Raw genomic sequence first — 19,140 nt, 5'->3', positions numbered from 1 at the left:
TCCGCCCTACTTCTTTGGAATGGTGAATTTGTGGGACCTGCTGCCCCATAGTGTGAAGGGGTCGGAGTCATTAAATGGTTTCAAGGGGATAGAGATATATTTCTGATTTTTAAAAATGGGTTAAAGGAATATGGGGAACAGGTAGGGATTTGAGACCAGGAAGAGCTCAGCCATAATCTGATTGAATGGCAGAGGAGGATTGAGGGGTTTAATTAGCTATTTCTGCTTCCAATTCCTTTGTTCTTCCCAGGATATCAAAGTTACAATAAAGACTTGAAAATTCTGCACAAGAATTTGAATCCTTGCAAAGTGCAGGAGGTTAAGTAATATAAAATGTGCTGATTTGCTTTTGTTTAAGCAATGAAGATAAAATAACACTGCTTCTCCACTCATCAACTAAACTACACTTGCTTTTAGCGATTAAGACCCCTCTTTTAGATAGAAAAAACAAATCCACAAGAGGGTGATAACAACCAAATTTCTGCAAATATTCACCAATTTACTGAAAACAAGGAGGGTGTGCCAGGCTGGTTGAAACATCAATGAAGCAAATAAACATAATTTGATTTATAACAATTTAACCATAACGTCTCATGAAATTAAATGTTTGTTCAACACTTCATCCAAAATGCTGAGAACAAACTGAAATGTACTCAGGGGAAACACGATCACGATCAAGATCATTGAAAATACTAACGACTGATAGTCATACTCCATCATGATGACCAAATTCAAACATAAACGGATTTTTAAAATGACCACAACCAACCTTTGCAGCCCGAACACTGAATGAAAAAGTTTATGAGATCCAGAAGTGCTGTATCCCGGTCATGCTTGTAGGATTCAATCCAGTCATCTACAACAGACTATGAAAGCAAAAATGGTATTAATCAGCATTTCAAAAATATTATAGTCTTAAGTCATAGCATTGTTAAAAATTGAAAAATTTTGCAGAGTCAACATGTCCTCGTCATGTGCCAGGCTCAGCCTGATACAATTCAAGGTGGTTCACCGGGCACACATGACGATGGCTCGGATGAGCAAGGTTTTTGGGGTGGACGACAGGTGTGTGAGGTGCCACATGTTTTGGGCATGCCCGAAGCTGAGGGGATATTGGCAGGGATTTGCGAATGTCATTCCCGCGGTGCTAAAATCGAGGGTGGCGGCGAGTTGAGAGGTGGCAATTTTTGGAGTGCTGGAGGATCCAGGAGTCCAGGGTGCAAGAGAGGTTACCTCCCTGGTAGCCCGGAGACAGATATTGCAAGCGTGGAGGGACTCGAAGCCACCGAAATAAGGGATTTAGCTGGGTTTCTTAGATTTGAGAAAATTAAGTTCGCCCTGAGAGGATCAACGTTCGGGTTTATTCGGAGATGGTAGCCGTTTATCAACTTCTTCAGAGAAAACTAAACTGTCAGCAGATTCAATAAGGGGGGGGGTTTAGGCTATTTGGTGTCTAGAGGAGGTGGGAACAGTGGGAGATGGAGGCATGCGTTACACACTGAGCTGTGTTTACATTTGTATTTTTTGTTTACTGTTATAAAACGATGAATGCCTTAATAAAATGTTTTTTGTTTTTTTTTAAAGTGAAAAATTTTGAGAGGGAAGAGAAGAGAGACTGTAGTGTGGGGCGAAGAGAAAAAAATGAGTCAAAAAAGAAGGCCGAAAGCGGGCAAGTTTTATTTCAGCATTCAAACAAGCCCTGGCCAGAACGTTCCTTAATCAACTAATGCCACAAAATGGGTCAAAAGGCAGTAAGTATTATAATTAATGAAAGGATACTGCCTCCACCATCACTTAGATAACGAGCTTTTGCTTCACCAGTTTGTCAGCACTAAATCGAACTGAAAATAGCTAATTAAAACTCAGGAATTGCAGCATCTGTTTCTCATTTGTACATAAAGTGGCAAGTGATACTGACACATGCTACAGCTGCCTCTTTGTCGGGTTGTGTTGCTCATTTCCTTGACGATGCTTTGTGAGAACAGCAGTAATGTTAGACACTCTGCAAGATGTTTCATAATTCCATAGATTTCATAAATAGTCACTTTCCTATCCTGGAAAATAAATTAATTTCTCAATCATTCCATCCAATAAACTTTACCTGCATTGCACTTTTGCCCAATTTCACAACTTCAAATAACATCATGTTTTCCACTTCCCCATTCTGTTGGTGATGTCCATTCATCCGGTTCATGCCTGTTGCTGATTTTGCACCATTTCCACTTTTTCCTTTCTCTCCAGAAATGTTCGCTTTCTTACTTGACTAAAAATTAAAATTAAGATATTCACACAAGATATTTTATGATATCACAAGATAGAAAAATTACTATCATTAGCACGATGCTTTTGCGTTACCATATATTTAAAAAGTTGTTGACTCCTCCAAAACAAACAAACATACTCCTTCTGGCATCTCCCTATCTGGTGCAACTGCAGCATCATTAATTGATCATTCTGTGGGGCTGGTCAAGGTGAGGTATTTGTATTTGGAGGAAGGGTTCACCAGTCTGGAGGAGCTAAGAGAGAGGGTAGAGCTGCCGAGGGGTAGTGAGTTCAGTATCTGCAGGTTAGGGACTTCGCACAAAAGATCTAGAGGGGGTTCCCTAGGTTGCCGGGATACACCCTGCTGTAGCAACCGCTGCTTCCAGGTGTGAAAGGGGAGGGACAAATTGAGGATATATACAAGTGGCTGGGGGAGCAGGGAGGTGAGCGGGTAGTGAAGTTCAAGAAGAAATTGGAAGTGGAGGTGGGAATAGAGATCAATTGGGGAGTATGGAGTGAGGCACTGCGAAGGGTAAACGGGACATCCTCTTGTTGAAGGATGAGCCTGATACAGTTTAAGGTGGTGCACAGGGTGCATATGACTTGGGCAAGAATGAGTGGGTTCTTGCAGGGGGTAGCAGATGAGTGTGAGAGGTGTGGGCGGGGGCCAGCGAATCATATTCACATGTTGTGGGGTTGCGAAAAATTGGGAAGATTCAGGATAGAGTGTTCGCGGTCTTCGCCAGGATAAAGGAGGAGGGAGTGGACCCGGACCCTTTGGTGGCGATATTTGGGGTTTCAGAGAAGTCGGAGCTCATGGAGAGGAGGAAGGCCGATGTCTTGGCCTTCGCCTCTGATTGCACGGCGACACATTTTGCTGGAGTGGCAGTCAGCATCGCCAGCATGGCTAGCAGTATGGTTGGGTGACCTGTACGACTTCCTGCGGTTAGAGAAGATAAACTAGGGAGTTAAGGGGCTCAGCGGGGGTGTTTCAGAAAAGGTGGGGGGTGTTTGTGACCATGTTTGAGGAACTATTTGTCGCAGCGGGGTGGTTTGGGGGGGGGGGGGGGGGGGGGGAGGAGAATCGGGATCTGTACAGACTGTATAGTTGATTGTTGGGAAGTATGTTTCCCGAGGTGTTTATTTGCTGTAACCTGCTTTGATGTAATAAAATACGTTCTTTAAAAAGAAATTAATTTGTCATTCTTTGATTAGAAACCGTGTGAACAATGGGTATGGGTGGCAGCTTCCTTTGCTTTGGGTCGTACAGGCTGGCATTGAGCAATAAAAGGGCTCCTTTGTTGACTAGCAGTGTTAAAAGGTAGGAATATCATTCCATTTGTTTATCAATAATAATAATAATAACAACCATCTTTGTCACGAGTAGGCTTCAATGAAGTTACTGTGAAAAGCCCCTCGTCGCTAGATTATTGTTTAGGGGATTCTCTTTAAATTTCTTAACTTCTGTGATTTGCTTAGCCTGCAGTGTCCCTCCGACCAACCCACATCAGCTTTAACAGGGGGCACAGTGGCGCAGTGGTTGGCACTACTGCCTCACAGCACTGAAGACCCGGGTTCGGTCCTGGCCCAAGGTCACTGTCCGTATGAAGTTTGCACATTCTCCAAGTGTCTGCTTGGGTCTCACCTCACAACCCACAGAGTAGGTGATTGGCCATATCCCTTAAATTGGAATTTTTTTTTTTTTTAAAACAAGCTTTGACATCGAGTCATCCAGACTCAAAATGTTAGCTCTGTTCCCTCTCTGCAGATACTGCAGCCCTGTTGAGATTGTGCAGCATTTTCTGTTTTTGTTTCAGATAGTAATTTACTTTTAACCAACATCAGGATTCACACAGAAACCATCTGCCAGTGTCTCCTGACCCATCCATTTATTGCTAGAGTCCAAGTATGCACTACTCAGATGTTCTAATCAGACACAAACCTCAAGCAGCGTTTACTCCGTATCAAAGACAATCAGCAACCCTAATTTTTCTCATCCCGACTGCAGTGCTCGAGAGGAATTTCTCTCTCCACCACCATCATCCACTGCAAACGCTTGAAATAAGCTCAATCAACACAGTTGATTGAGGAGAGATTTGGACGAAAGCAAAGAGAGCTTGCATATTCAAAAATAATTCATTGGGCCAGACTATGTGGGGATAGTTGACAGTAAACTGCTGCCATTCTCATCTTTAGCCCTCTGCAATTGACAATAGCTTCCAAGATATCAGACATGCAAAGTTTACCCCAAAAATCCTGAAGTTGCAGCCGGTCATTCAGGGCTCCGAAACAGGCTGCCTTGCTTTATTACTGACCATGAAATCCGGCAATTTCATATTCAGTGAATATACAACGTTGTAATTGACACAAAGTCGGGCAAGTGAGTTGTGTATATGAGGACACAAATTTACAACGGGACACAAACAGATCAAAGCAGTGGGCAAAACTATGGTACATTAGAGCTCAGTGGAGCAGTGCATCTGGGCTGCTTTAGATCTGAGAAAGAGAAAACATATTTCTTTTTAATGGTGAGAGACAAGGATCTATGGAATTGTACTTGCGTCCATGTACTCAAATCATCAAACGTGCACAGATGCAAAAAGTAACAAAAATGCTAATGGAATGTTGGCCTTTATTTCAAGAGGATTAAGAAATAAAACTTTGGGTCAAAAGAGTGTAAATAAGCAGCACGGTGGCACAGTGGTTAGCACTGCTGCCGCACGCTGCAGAGGTCCCTGGTTCGATCCGGGCTCTGGGTCACTGTCCGTGTGGAGTTTGCACATTCTCCCCTTGTTTGCATGGGTTTCGCCCCCACAACCCAAAGATGTGCAGGGTAGGTGAATTGGTCACGCCGAATTGCCCCTTAATTGAAAAAAATTAATTGGATACTCTTAAATTTAAATAAAGAAAACAAAAGAGTGCAAATAATGCATCAATGGCACAAGAGCTTTGATCAGATCCCACTCGTTCAATAGGAAACCTCAGGAAAGATATGTTGGCTTTGAATGAGGTATAATGCAATGTCTCCACTAAATCATTAGGTTAGAGTCCATAAACTTGACTAGTACTCCCTTGCATTCAGAAGGTTGATGGCTGATATAATTTATCTAATTAAGGGATTTGCCACAGTAGTTTAACTATTTTCTCTGGTGGGCATAATCATATTTTTGAAAGCGAGGCCATTTTGAAGTGAAAACTGGATGTACAGGGGAAAACAGGGGCTGGTTTAGCACAGGGCTAAATAGCTGGCTTTTAAAGCAGACCAAGGCAGGCCAGCAGCATGGTTCAATTCCAATACCAGCCTCCCCAGACAGGCGCAGCAATGTGGCGGCTAGGGGCTTTTCACTGTAACTTCATTTGAAGCCTACTTGTGACAATAAGCGATTTTCATTTTCATTTCATTTCATGTAGATTTTCATACAGGATGTCAGGGAAATCAGAAACTCAGTTCTCCAAAGGCCATGGATGCAATTAAAATTTTAAAGGTTGAGATCAGCCAGTTGGAAGGGCATCAAGAAATACATGGACTTAAGGCCAGTAAATTGAGCTACGGTACTGATAGGCCATGATTTAAACTGAATTTGGGAACCACTTTGAGGGGGCTCAATGGTCCAGTCTTGTTGTTGCATGAACTTTCTTGATTGTCTCCCTCAGTCATTCAAAGGACAATCTCAAATATCACTGTACAAGTCCTGCAGCCTCATCTGACTGAGCTGCCCCAAAATGTTACCATGATGTCATATCTTCAGACGATGTTAAAAATTGGGGATAACGAAGATTAAAAATGAAATAGGGCTAAAATAAAAAGGAGAATCGACAAGCGCAGCTGTTTGAAAGGATTTTGATATGCAAATTAGCATACCAAATAAAATCATGTGTTTGCTGTTTGACTAAGAGAAATCAATGGGTGTAGGAGAGGCAAGTTTAAAGTGGAGAGTTAAGGGAATTAGCACTTAAGTGCTAAAAGTAATGTCCACACGGAGGGTGACATCAAAGGGAAACAATATATCCATAGCACAACAACTGGAAAAAGGCACACAGTAGCAGCAGGTACCATCACAGCTACACCAAGCTGCCAAAACACCTCCCCTGAAAATGTCTCCCCTGAAAACAATTCCTGCGAAAAGAGTGTCTGGTTAAAATGCAAAACTCAAACCGAAGATTACATCTTTGTTGAAACTGAAGACCCTTCTTCCACAAATAACCTGTGCGTGGTAATTATCTGCTGGATTTTCTTCTATTTTGGTTGGAAAAAGGGGCCCCCCGAAATTCAAGTTTGTGTAGCCAGTTGGGAACAAAGTGGTAACTTCAGGAGTCACTATGTAGCCATCAGTGTAGTTAAGTGTATTGTTCTAGTGTGTTATTGTAGTCCTCGACATGTGTTTTTCTTTCAAGTTAATAAATATTCTTTATTAATTGATCATAACATGACTAGATTATGCCTCCCTAGTTTGCATATCTTATCTCAGTCCTACAAAATTGGATTTGTAGCCACTAAGTACCAGTGTTCCCAAGTTACCCTTCTGGGTTTTGGGATACAGTTATAACCCCCGTGGATGTCACAGTACAAGGAATATCAGAATCCCCATGACCTCTGCTGAATATGAACTTTTCTGGTAACAGAGGTCTACGCACCGGAGCCACTTCATCTAGGCCTCAAGAGGAATCACATGAATCCACCAAAATGCCAAACATTGGGAAGCCATTTGAAACTTATCGATGACTGTGGGCAGTATGTGGAATGCATGCAATTCTTTTTTTGAACAATCGGAATCCTCAGGGACGAACGGCAAAGTATGGTTTTGCTGACGGCTTGCAGATGGTCTCATAAAGATCTTCACCAATCAGATGCGCCAGATTCTTGGTCAAATCCACCTTTGATCGTCAGGCGTTTCCATTTCCATACACCATCCAGGGCCGGTTGGAATCTACAAACGACTTTTTTGTCTGCCTCGGAAAATTGGGTGACATGCGAATTTGGTGCTGTGCCCAACGAGTTCTGACGAGAACGATTTGAGAGTGGAATCCATGATATCGGTAGACAGAAAAAACTCTGACTGATGTGATCGGGAGAGCTTGAAGCAAAGCGTCCAGGAGCTCCAGGGAATGACAGTGCTGAGCCTTGGCTGCCAAAATGTATGCCCCATCCAACCCCTCCAATAGTGGGATTCCTTCCACAGAGACAGTGGCTTCCGCCATAGGGGCCTGGAGCACCGCCAGGTGATCTCCCGGGTGAAGACCCGGAGTACGGGTACCGACCAGCGGCCGCAGGGCACAGAGCCCCAAATGCGGCCAGCCCCGAATAGGCACACCACCCCGTCAGACGCAACCACCATCCCAGGGACCAGGCCCACTACTTAGACAACGACAATGGTGCCTATCCCCATCAACACTGTGTGGCTTCACCTCGGGTCGCCCCAATTCAACTATCGTTGCAGGTGACTGGGCATTCCATCTTCATGGAGTTGGACATTGTAGGATCAAGAAAATATGCATCTTCAATACTATAATACACAACTTTTTATGACAGAGTTGGGAACACAGGCAAAAATTAAAAGTACAGATATGATGAAAGGTCTCGTCTTTATTGCATGCAAATTCAAGTCTACTGATTGATTGGTAAACTTACAGTGCTTTTCACCTTGGTTGGATTATAAATTTTTCCATCAAAGTCTTCAAAATCAGTATCAGAGGAGAAATGTGCTTCAGTCTCCCTGGTAAGGAAGTTAAGCTGGGTATTAGTATTAAGTCAGTCCTGATGAACAAGAATTTAATTTGCCAGCGAACATTTGTCAATATAAAATGGCTACGAAGAGGAAATCCAGCAACATACATCACCAAGAAGTAATGTGCGATTGTGTACAGCCATGTCATTCATGATAAATGTGTTCAACTGATCTTTATCATGCATATTAATTACATAAAATAGCAGGAATAAAATATTCCTCAATACATTATTGTAAGCAAATATCCACTGAATGGTAGGTCTAAAACAAGGCATTCCTGCATCTTAGTTTCACTACAGATTTATCTAAACATTTATTATGCATTTTACATTTTCAACACAAGTTGTTATATCACCAGAATAGAGGGAAAAAAAACTTGTAAACTCCTCACTGTTGACTACTGCCTTTTGCATACAAACATTCCAAATAAAACCACAGTATTGGAAGTTAAGTAGAACTCAAATTAAGTTTTTTCATAGATCATGCCCATGAACTTTTGTTGCAATTAGAAAAACCTGCTTTTCCACAAATGGTGGAGATAGAACTCATGGTAAAAAAAATACATTTCTGAAGATTTGCAGATTTAGGCATAAAATTTCATTGTGGTGAAATGGATATACAAGTACTTGCTATTTAACTGCATGAATGCCTTACACATCCATGATTCGGATTTACAGAAACACGAATGAAAACACTTGAACTGCTTGTCTATCTACACCATGGAATATAGTTTGACTCGAAAAGAAGCCAAGATCAGGGGCTTCAGCAAGAAGGGGAAAAAAATACAACATAATTGCTGACATCATCATTGTTAACAGAGGTGGAGCACAATACAAGTTTACTTCACTTGCCATGCTGACTTGAAAAGCTGAACTGTACAACGAAATAGGAGGTAAATTCAACTTTTTTTCAGATCAACTTTCTACATTACTTGTATCTACTGGGTGTAGACACCAGTCAATCTATCCAACTAATCAACTGATGATGTAATTGCAAGAAAGTTGAAGAATAAATAGCAGTCATCTTTGATCTGATGTAAACATGGATCATTCCCATGGACAATACTGCAATAATAAAAATTTGTATTTAAATAGTACCTTTAACATAATGAAACTTCACAAGGCACTTCATAGAAGCTGAAGGGGTTAAAATCATTGCAGCCACAGAATCAGCACACAACTGCTGCAACTGCAGAACACAAGGAACAATGGGCAAAGGGGTAGTGGATATACCGCCAGACTCCATAATTAGCAGATAACTAGTCAGGAACTCACAGTTGCATCCTGTTTATGTCTGTCACCTACAGAAAAACAAGGAACAATGGACCTCCAGACTCCATAATTAACTGATAACTGATCAGATTCACTTAGTTGTAATTGAGTATCGATTACTTCAAAATGATGTGTAGATGCAAATGAGCTGTGGCCGAGCTTTGTATTCCTCAGTGTGTCATCTGGTCATGGTCGAGCTTTGTATTCCTCAGTGTGTCATCTGGTCATTCGAGGAGAAGCAAGTATTTGGTAGCTGAATAGCTGTGAAGTTCCCTAACAAATGGCGACAATGATGTGATCCACTCAGGCTAGTTGTGAGGGCAGAACAAGGGTTGGATGAGCATTATGTTACTCATAGATCATAGATTTTACAGTTCAGGAGGCCATTTGGCCCATGTGCACCAGCCATTGGAAAGAGCACCCTACTTAAGCCCACACCTTCACCCCATCGCCCAGTAACCCAACCTAACCTTTCAAACAACAGGGTGCAATTTAGCAGAGCCAATCCACCTAACATGCACATCTTTGGATTGTGGGAGGAAACCCGAGCACCTAGAGGAAACCTACGCAGACATGGGGAGAAAGTACAAACTCCACATGGACAGTTACCTGAGGCCGGAATTGAATCTGGGACCCTGGAGCTGTGAGGCAGCAGTGCTGCTCCATTTAATTACACTCACAAGTGGGTACTGTTATAGACCAGCAGCCGATTTAAAACAGCGTATCCAAACCGAGAGTACGCCAGGTGAAGAAAATGCAAGAGAACCAATGATAGCTGTCAACACCCCGAGGCCAGTTAGAGAAACCGCGAGCATACAGAAAAATTGCGAGCCATGGCATTAATTACCGATAAGGCGAGTGCCGAGGAGGTGGAATGGGTTCACTTCAGAATGGGGCGGTGAAGGGATTAACTCCATCCACATGGCCCAAAAATACTGTAAATGACTTGGGCAAATGCAAAAATAGGGGTGGATGACAACAAATACCCCGCTGCGCAGTAAACAGTGGTGAATGGCTCAAACAAGTGATAAAAACGGAGCTGTGTTTATCTTGAGCTTGTACTTAACTCAAAGTTCATGCGGATTGCAGCTCCCCTAGCTGAGGTACTGCTGGTTGCTGCAGTTGACGGATACCTCACAGAAACAGCTAACACTAATTGGAAATTAACAGAGTACGAAGAACAATGGAAGACTTGGGGGGGGGGGTGGAGTTTGCACATTGTCCCCCATGTCTGTGTGGGTTTCACCCCCACAGCCCAAAGGTGTGCAGGTTAGGTGGATTGGACACGCTAAATTGCCCCTGAATTGGGGGAAAAAATGTATGGACGGCCACTTATCAAACAGTACTGAAGTACAGCGCAACGGGACCGGATAAATAAGTTTTAACAGTGCCTTTTACTACCGCAGAGACAAATGTTATTTCAGGACTAACCCATCCCCCAAAAAAATAGTGGAAACATAGGTTTTTAGTAGGAAGTGGACGAGCTGCAAGATGCTCATGTCCTATTTCAAGCAAAAGTGGATATGGGGTCCTGGGATAGAGTAGACTGATTAAAAGAAAAAAATAGGTTGGCCAAAAGATAAATGAAACATAGGCTTGTGTTAAAAATTTCTTGAATCCAACTGAGTCAACTTGTGAAGTCTCTCTGGGTCTCATATCAGTCATGGGAACAGTTAAAGATGTGAAGTAAATAAGAAATCATAGAATCATAGAATTTACAGTGCAGAAGGAGGCCAGGTTGCGACTGCCAAGCTAAAGTTAAAATGTAACAATCGAGTTTCGTTTCTTTTTTAGATAATGCCGTGGGGCTGGTTTAGCACTATAATTGGGCTAAACAGCTGGCTTGTAATGCAGAACCAGACCAGCAGCGCGGATTCAATTCCCTACCGGCCTCCCCGAACAGATGCCAGAATGTGGCGACTAGGGGCTTTTCACAGGAACTTCATTGAAACCTGCTTGTGACAATAAGCAATTATTACTAAGTTTTTTTGCTGTGTTGTTTCCAAGGGGAAATAAAGTTGTAGAAATTAGAATGAGAGAGAAGGGTACGTCACGTGATGAGTGCAGGAGCCGTTGGGGTTTTGAGAGCTCGAGCTCGGCTTGTTTATTAATCCTTCATTTATCTTCGTGCGTATCCATACTTGCTTTTTCTAGGGTTACATTACATGGCTTGCGCTATGTCCCTGGAAGTTCTGCTATTTTTTGCAAGAAAGAGCAGAGATAAAATGCTAAAATTCTCTTCTGTTCATTGTGGTCAGAGTAGCCTGGGGTGGGGCCAGCTTGTAGTGGTGCAGTTGCTGCTGAGCAGGCTCTCACCTGCATGGTGCAAGGTGCATCTGGATGATGATCACCATCGAAGATATTGTCTTGGCTGAGAATTTCAGCTTCGTGGTGCAGGTCATTAGAGCTCACTTCGAAGAGCGGTGGAAGTGCATGTGCGGGTTCTTGGACTCAAAACAGCATTGTTCCCGATTAGGGGCCGCCTTAGTGTCATCCAAATCCTTCTGCATGTGTCATTCATCCTGACGGGTTCAGGGAAGGGTGTTCCCGAACCCGGTCCCTGGCGAGAGGTTGGAGGCAAGTTCCTGAAAAGGAGTTCGAGAATTGGCTGCTATGCTTGGTAATCTTGACTTGGAGGCTGGGTGCATCAGATTTTATGGAGAACAATGTATCCCGTCTTCGAGGCCAGGGATTGGTTGGGCCCGTCGACCACTGGTCTTATATTGTCCTCTATCTGATGTGCATCATGAGGGGCTAGAGGTGGTCAATTAGATTGAGTCTTTCCCCCCCAGCAGGGCCGAGACTGCGGTGTCAGAGAGACAGAATGGTAGAAGTGATGGTGCCTCTTGTTTTAATAGTTGGAATCCTTGATTGATCCTGAAGAGTGCTTGCCGATCCTGTCGTATCCTTTGCCTTCTCGTGCAATATGGAAAATGTCTTTATCCTGCAATTTACCCTGCCGTTCTTCTATAATCCTGAACATTAATTGCTTTATTCATCCTGCCAACTTTTTGTTACTGTCCTTTTTCTTGTTGAAGAGGGTGAAATACGAGTGTAATGGTCTATGTCATTGTTTATCTGCTCTACCAAAATCACTGAGGGATTATGGGAAGTGTGATTCGTGCAATTTCACTCCTTGGAGTAAACCGGCCCCTGTGGCCGGTTTGGCTTAGTTGCCTTATTAGGTCATTCGTGATGCAGAGCATCGCCCCACCTTCTGAACCTTTCCCCTCACCTGAGATGTGGTGCCCCTCAGGTGAACCATCAAGTCAGCTGTCTCCCTCAAAGGGGAAATCAGCTTATGGTCATCTGGGACACTGGCATCTTTACCTTATCTCACTCTTTCTGGTAACTCTGAGTGGAGAGCCAGAGCAGGATGAGGTGTGGGTGGATATGATTGGTAGGGTTTATTTCATCCTCACTGAAATGGAGGATAGCACCCCAGTCAGAGCTAATCTGTTTCTGGTTTTACTTTTGGATTTTTTTTTTTTTTTTTAAATGTAGTTTGAATTAAGAATCCATGTCTTTATTCTTATTGGGGGCAAGCAGAGCTTGTACCCTCGGGAGGTTTGAGTTCCTTCTGTTTCCTGCTGGAGGTTGAGTTTTATTCTTTCTTCTCTCCTCAGCTATTATTGTGATTGGGTTGTTGAGAAGGGAAGCTGCTCGAGGTATCGTTTCTGCGACAGTGGTCACCTTGAGCTAGGCTGGGTGTCCTTTCCTTGTCTTTTTTTTCCTTTGCTTCTCTTCATCCTGGTGAGCATTATATTAGTTCTGATCCTGATCTGGTCCAGTGTTTTGTTTGGGTGGGGTGTGGGCAAGTTTTCTGGATGTGTTGGAGGACATCGGGGTGTAGTTTTGTTTGCATGTCAATTGGTACGGGGCTAAGCCAGGCCTGGTGCTGTAACTATGATCCAATTCGCACTCCCCTGCCCAAATGCCTTTGTGGATATCCTGCTACTCCCATGGGGATGGGTCATGTTTTGCTGCCCGAGTGGCCTGTTCTCCTCTTCACAGGTTGTTGCTGACATGTGCTGGGATAGTTTTTGTAATTTTTATTTGTTCTGATTTTCCCTATTTTCTACCTTGTGAGGCACAGAAGTCTTGACCAGAAGTCTGAAAATGACATTCATTTGGTCGGTCCCCTCGTCACAACTGCATGGAATGACTTTGATTCTGCCCTGGGCCAACTTTTAGGGTTTAGTTGCTTGTGTGCTATGCATGTAACTCCCCTTAGATATGGTGTGTCCACGTATTTTTCTTTTCGTAAGGGGGACATGAAATCCTTTTTGTGGACTCAGCTCCACTTACGCACCCGCTCACCGTAACCTTTTATTCCTTTACTGTTCAAAAGTCTATCTACCTTTGCCTTAAAACATTTAACGAGGTATCCTCAACTGCTTCATTCGGCAGGGAATTCCAAAGATTCACAACCCTTTGTGTGAAGAAGTTCATCCTCAACTCAGTACGAAATCTGCTCCCCCTTATTTTGAGGCTATGCCCCCTAGTTCTAGTTTGACGCACCAGTGGAAACAACCTCCCTGCTTCTATCCTATCCTTGGGCAAGATCTCACAACAGAATCTGCAGGTGAGAGCTGCTTCGGAGAGTCGGGGCAGGAGAGAGCAGTCCTAGTGCTACCTCTGTAAGGAGCTCCAGGGTCTCTGGTTAAAACCTATAAAGAAGAAACTTAACTCAGGAACAAAGCAACATAAAGATGATTTCATGAGGTATGGTTTTGTCAATTGTAGCAATGCAAATAAGAATGCAATGTCCGTTATATGCAGGGAAGTACTGGCAAATGAGCGGAGAAGCTTCACATTTTAAAAGAGAAGTGGCGGGTGAAAAATTCTTTTTAAGGCTGAGACTGCAAAGTCAGTTGTTATTAACCTAGGGCTTACTTCAAATTAAAAGTGTACACTGCTGTCGGTGACCTGTCCTACCACATTAAAAACACAACATGGGGCTGTCTGCATTCTGGTGTAGCATTTCCCAGTACTATTCAGTGCCAAGTAAAACATGCATTTTATTGCTATTTGCCTTCACCACATCCTACATGTGCCAGTTTCGATTTTCCGCTTTCAAAGATGGAGGGCGCAGTGGTTAGCACTGCTGACTCGCAGCGCAAGGGACTGGGTTCAATTCCAGTCGTGTGTGCGCGTGTGTGTGCATATAGTTTGCATGTTCTCCCTGTGGCTGCATGGGTTTCCTCCAGGTGCTACAAACATCCAACGATGTGCAGGTTAGGTGGGGTTATGGGGAATTGAAGAGGTTGGGAGGAGAGAGTCAGCCTCGGTAGGTTACTCTTTCAGAAGGTCAGTGCAGACTTAATGGGCCGAAAGGGCTCCTTCGGCATTGTAGGAATTTGATTGGTCTATGGAAGACAACACAAAGGAACTGGCAGATATCTACACCTAATATAGCATTTCCCTCTCCGCCTGAAACGGGCAAATTTTGGGATTCTGAAAAATAAATATAACGGAGAGATTGTTAAACAAAAATATTCTTGTTCTTGACTAAAATAAAAAGAGTGGTAATGTAATGACGCCCATTTGAGAACAGCATAAGAAAGTAAGAACTTGGAGTGGGAGTTGGCCATCTGCCCCTCACGCCTGCCCCACCAATCAATAAAATCATAGCTGATCTTTTTGTGGACTTACCCACCCGCTCACCGCAACCTTTTATTCCTTTACTGTTCAAAAGTCTATCCACCTTTGCCGTAAAAAACATTTTACGAGGTATCCTCAACTGCTTCACTGGGCAGGGATTTCCACATATTCATGATCCCTCTGTGTGAAGAAGTTCTTCCTCAAATCAGTACTAAATCTGCTTCCCATTATTTTGACGCTATGTTTGAGGCCCAGTTCTAGTTTCACCCACCAGTGGAAAAAATCTTCCTGCTTCTATCCAACCTGTTCCCTTCATAATTTTATATGTTTCTATAAAGTCCTCCATCATTCTTCTATATTGCAGTATAGTCCTGTCTACTCCTCCTAAGCTAATCATCTTAACTCCAGAATCAACCTCTTAAATCTCCTCTGCACTCCCTCCAGTGCCAGTACATCCTTTCTCAAGTAAGACCAAAACTGAACACCGTACTTCACATGTGGCCTCACCAGCACCCTATACAGCTGCAACATAACCTCCTTGCTTTTAAACTCTTATCCCTCTAGCAATGAAAGACAAAATTCCATTTGCCTTCTGAATTTTTTTTTCCAAAATCTTTTTCTTGGCTTTTCTCATATTAATAAACAGCATATGCCTTCTTAAACACAAACCAACTTTTTGTGATTCGTGCGTAAGAACACCCAGGTCCCTCTGCACAGCAAATGGGAATTGGGATATTGGGTGCAATTCAATTGAATATTTCACTCTGGCATTGATGTATATTCTAGCGAAAGCAATACAGGAAACCAAGGAAGGCTGGGCGACGGTCTCATCAGGTAACTCAACGAGCCAACCCAAAGCGGCACACCGGATTTACAGCCTTTGAGTTAATACTGGCCGAGCTATGTGATTGCCTGAGAGAGCCATTTCACAAAGGACCAATGCAGGGCCCTGCAAGAGGTAAGATTCAAAAACGTATGTGGGAGAAGTGAGCAAGTGTCCATACACGATCAGGAAGGGAGTCCAGGACTTGGGTTGGGGCAACAATTTGAAAAATTTAAAGGTATCCCAGGTCGGTAATATGGTGATGGTAAAAGTAGGACTAAAGGTAGTGGTCTTCAAACCCAGTGGCACGGCCATATGAGGTAACATGCTGCCTTTTGACACAAAGGCAGGACATCGGTGGAAACATTACACTCAACTGAAGTTGTATGAAGATTCTACGAAGGCTATTGGCAATCCAGCTGGTTGGAGCTCATGTTAATGTCTTCACAGGTACCTGCTGGCCCTGGTTGGAACGACCCATAAGTGCAATCCCGGACAATATGTACAACTCTCAACCGGAGGCACCAGAGAGTGGCGACTAAAACATCTGGATTTTGGACCGAGTAACACCCACTAGACATCGAATACAAAGCATCGTCCCTCCCTGGGTGCGACCAAGGCAGGTAGGTAGTACAGTCATCGTGCCCAGGAGCAGCTGAGTACACCTATTTGTCTAGCCAATCCAGACTGTGGGTTGCAGAGAAATGGCATAACTACACTAAGTTCGAGTCCAGGACTGAGATTAGACCAATAGAATGGTTGGTTGATAAGAGGTGTTGGTTGGAATTGTCTGGGTTTTTTTTACACCCTCTCAGCTTGGATTAAAAACCGAAGAGGATTCAGAAGGGATTCTGGGCATTAAGGGAATATATGATTTTGACCACAGGTCTGGGCACATTGGTGATACTCCTGCCTAATTAACATTACGAATGGCTCAAGAACTCAGCAGTACCACATACCTTCCATTTGGAAGGGCCAACGGTGAACCTGACAGCAGAATGGACATGATTATCCCAGTTTGTATGGGAGCCTGGTCTTAGTGACCGGTAGTGCTGAGGGATTTACATGTACGTAACAGGTAGGCTTGACTGTATTGACAAGATGTTATAACCTTAGCACATGTGAATAACAAGGGCCTCTCAATGTCCTTGAATGGTGAAAACCATCCACCCCACCCCCAGATGGATTAGTCGGGATTGGGAAAGCTAAACCTTTATTGCACGATCTAACTATGATCCCCCGAGGAGTTACATACAACAGGGCGACTTGAAATATTACATACAGCCCGTCTAGACCACCCGAATTCCATCGAATGGGCCAGAATCCAACTGAAGGGAATCCTATACATACAGGCTCAATCCAGAATCTCAAACACGATATAGAAGACGAGGTATGTTACAGGATCTGGGAAGGTTATTTGGGAGCGCAAATGAGGCAAGCTAGCCGAATCGAACAACGAAGCCTTATGGGTAGCCACCCAATTTGGAAGGGGGCTACAATATGGGGTATATGAGACAGAATATGCTTCAACAGCGATAGATGTACATGGCGAGGGGCTTCGCAGACAAAGCCTGAGCCTTTGAAATTGAGCGGCAACACAGTGGGACAGTGAATAACATTGGTGTCTCACAGCGCCCAAGACCCGGCTTCAATTCCGGCCTTGGGTAACTGTGTGGAGTCAGCACTTGCTCTCAGTGTCTGCACGGGTTTTCTCCAGGTGTCCGGTTTCCTCCCACAGTCCAAAGATGTGGTTAGGTAGAGTTGTGGGAATAATGCAGATCAATGAGCCTTGGTCGGGTGCTCTTTCAGAGGGTTGGTGCAGACTCGATGGGCTGAATGGCCTCTTTCTGCACTTTAGGAATTCGATAATTCTAAGCGTGTGTGAGAGGATAGCTTCTGTAATTGAGGCCTATGTGGAGTTTAATAAGAATGAGGCGGCATAGGGTAGCACGGTGGCGCAATGGAGAGCACTGCTGCCTCACGGTGCCACGGTCCCAGGTTCGATCCTGGCTCTGGGTCACTGTCCGTGCTTGCGTGTTTTTCACCCCCATAACCCAAAGATGGGCAGGGTAGGTGACTGACCATGCTAAATTGCCCCCTTAATTAGAAAAAATTAATTGGGTACTCTAAATTTATTTTAAAAAAGAATGGGGAGGCCTGACCTTCCATGTTCTGGGAGGCATTAATGGCGGTTTTGTTGGGGGGGGGGGAATTTTGATTAAATCAAGAAATCAGGGAGGGTGGAGATACAGAGAATGGTGGAGTCTATATTCTTGCAGTGGATTGTCAATGCTCTGTTACCCCAACGGCAAAGCTATTGGCGAAGAAGAAGCTCCATGTGGAGTTAGAGTGGTGTTGATGGGGAAAGTGGTTAGCCAGCTTAGTCACGCAAGAGGGAAGTCTCATGATTATAGGGAGAAGGCCAGTCAGTTATTGGCTCACCAGTTGATGCGGCAGCTGGCTTCTCGGGAGATAGCTCAGGTTAAGGACCCAGGAGGGAGGGTTGGTTTCTGATCCATAAAAGGTTAAAAGGTAATTAGAGAACTTTTACTGGGGGCTATACTGGTTGAGCCTCCGGAGAAAGATTCAACAATGGAATAGTTCTGAGATGGGTTGATTTTCCCAGTAGAGAAAGAGGGGAGGAGCTGGAGGTGCCCTTGGTATAGAGGAAATTTTGAAATGTATCTGTTCTCTGAAATCCGGGAAGGCACCGGGCCCAGGAATTTCACTTTAAAAATGTGACACAGTTGGGGCCACATCAGTTGGACATTTAAAAAAAAAATTTAGAGTACCCAATTATTTTTCTTCTCTAATCAAGGGGCACTTTTGTGTGGCCAATCCACCTAACCAGCACATCTTTGGGTTGTGGGGGTGAAACCAACAGACACGGGGAGAATGTGCAAACGCCACACGGACAGTGACCCTGCACTGACCGGGATTCAAAGCCGGGTCCTCAGTGACCAAGTCCCAGTGCCAACCACTGCGCCACATGCCTCCCCTCTGTTGGACATCTTAACGATTCTCTGTCTCAGAGAATGTTGCTGGCTACATTGGCGCACGCATCCATTTCCTTAATCCTGAAGGATAAAGATCCAGTGGAGGTCGAGTCATATCTGTCCATCTCTCTGTTGAATACTGATGCAAAACTGTTGGTGACGATGTTGGCAACTTGTTTGGAGGGGTGCCTGCTGGTGGTAATTTCCGAAGACTAGACGGGGTTGAAGGACCGGCAATTGTTGGCAAACATTACGAGACTCATGCACATGGTGCTATCACTGTCATTGGGGGCCAAGCCAGAGGTATGTAAACATCTCCATTGACATGGAGATAGCGTTTGATTGGGTGGAGTGGGGGTACCTTTTTGAGGTAGTGGCATGGTTTGGCTTTGGGCCTAGGCTCATTTTGTGCATTAGGCTTTTGCATAAGGCCCCCACTGCGAGGGTTTGCACAATGG

At 43.9% G+C, this 19,140-nt stretch overlaps 1 protein-coding gene across 9 annotated transcripts in view; it reads right to left on the bottom strand.

The window, feature by feature from the left end:
• The window catches only part of stag2b (stromal antigen 2b), a 246,641-nt gene that overhangs the window by 123,110 nt on the left and 104,391 nt on the right, over positions 1 to 19,140 (bottom strand). For 8 of the 9 annotated variants that reach the window (XM_038774985.1, XM_038774990.1, XM_038774989.1 and 5 more), the window contains exons 3-5: positions 7,892 to 7,976; positions 2,102 to 2,263; positions 770 to 866 (exon numbers count right to left, since the gene is read on the bottom strand). In XM_038774985.1, coding sequence (XP_038630913.1) covers positions 770 to 866; positions 2,102 to 2,263; positions 7,892 to 7,976 — 344 coding nt within the window. The remainder of the gene's footprint in view (positions 1 to 769; positions 867 to 2,101; positions 2,264 to 7,891; positions 7,977 to 19,140) is intronic. The other variant, XM_038774992.1, reaches the window with a different exon arrangement.

Source organism: Scyliorhinus canicula, chromosome 17 (assembly GCF_902713615.1).
Source record: "Scyliorhinus canicula chromosome 17, sScyCan1.1, whole genome shotgun sequence".
NCBI classification, from domain to species: Eukaryota; Metazoa; Chordata; class Chondrichthyes; order Carcharhiniformes; family Scyliorhinidae; genus Scyliorhinus; species Scyliorhinus canicula.
Note: the sequence above shows the minus strand (reverse complement) of the source record. Positions and strands in the feature narration are given on the sequence as shown.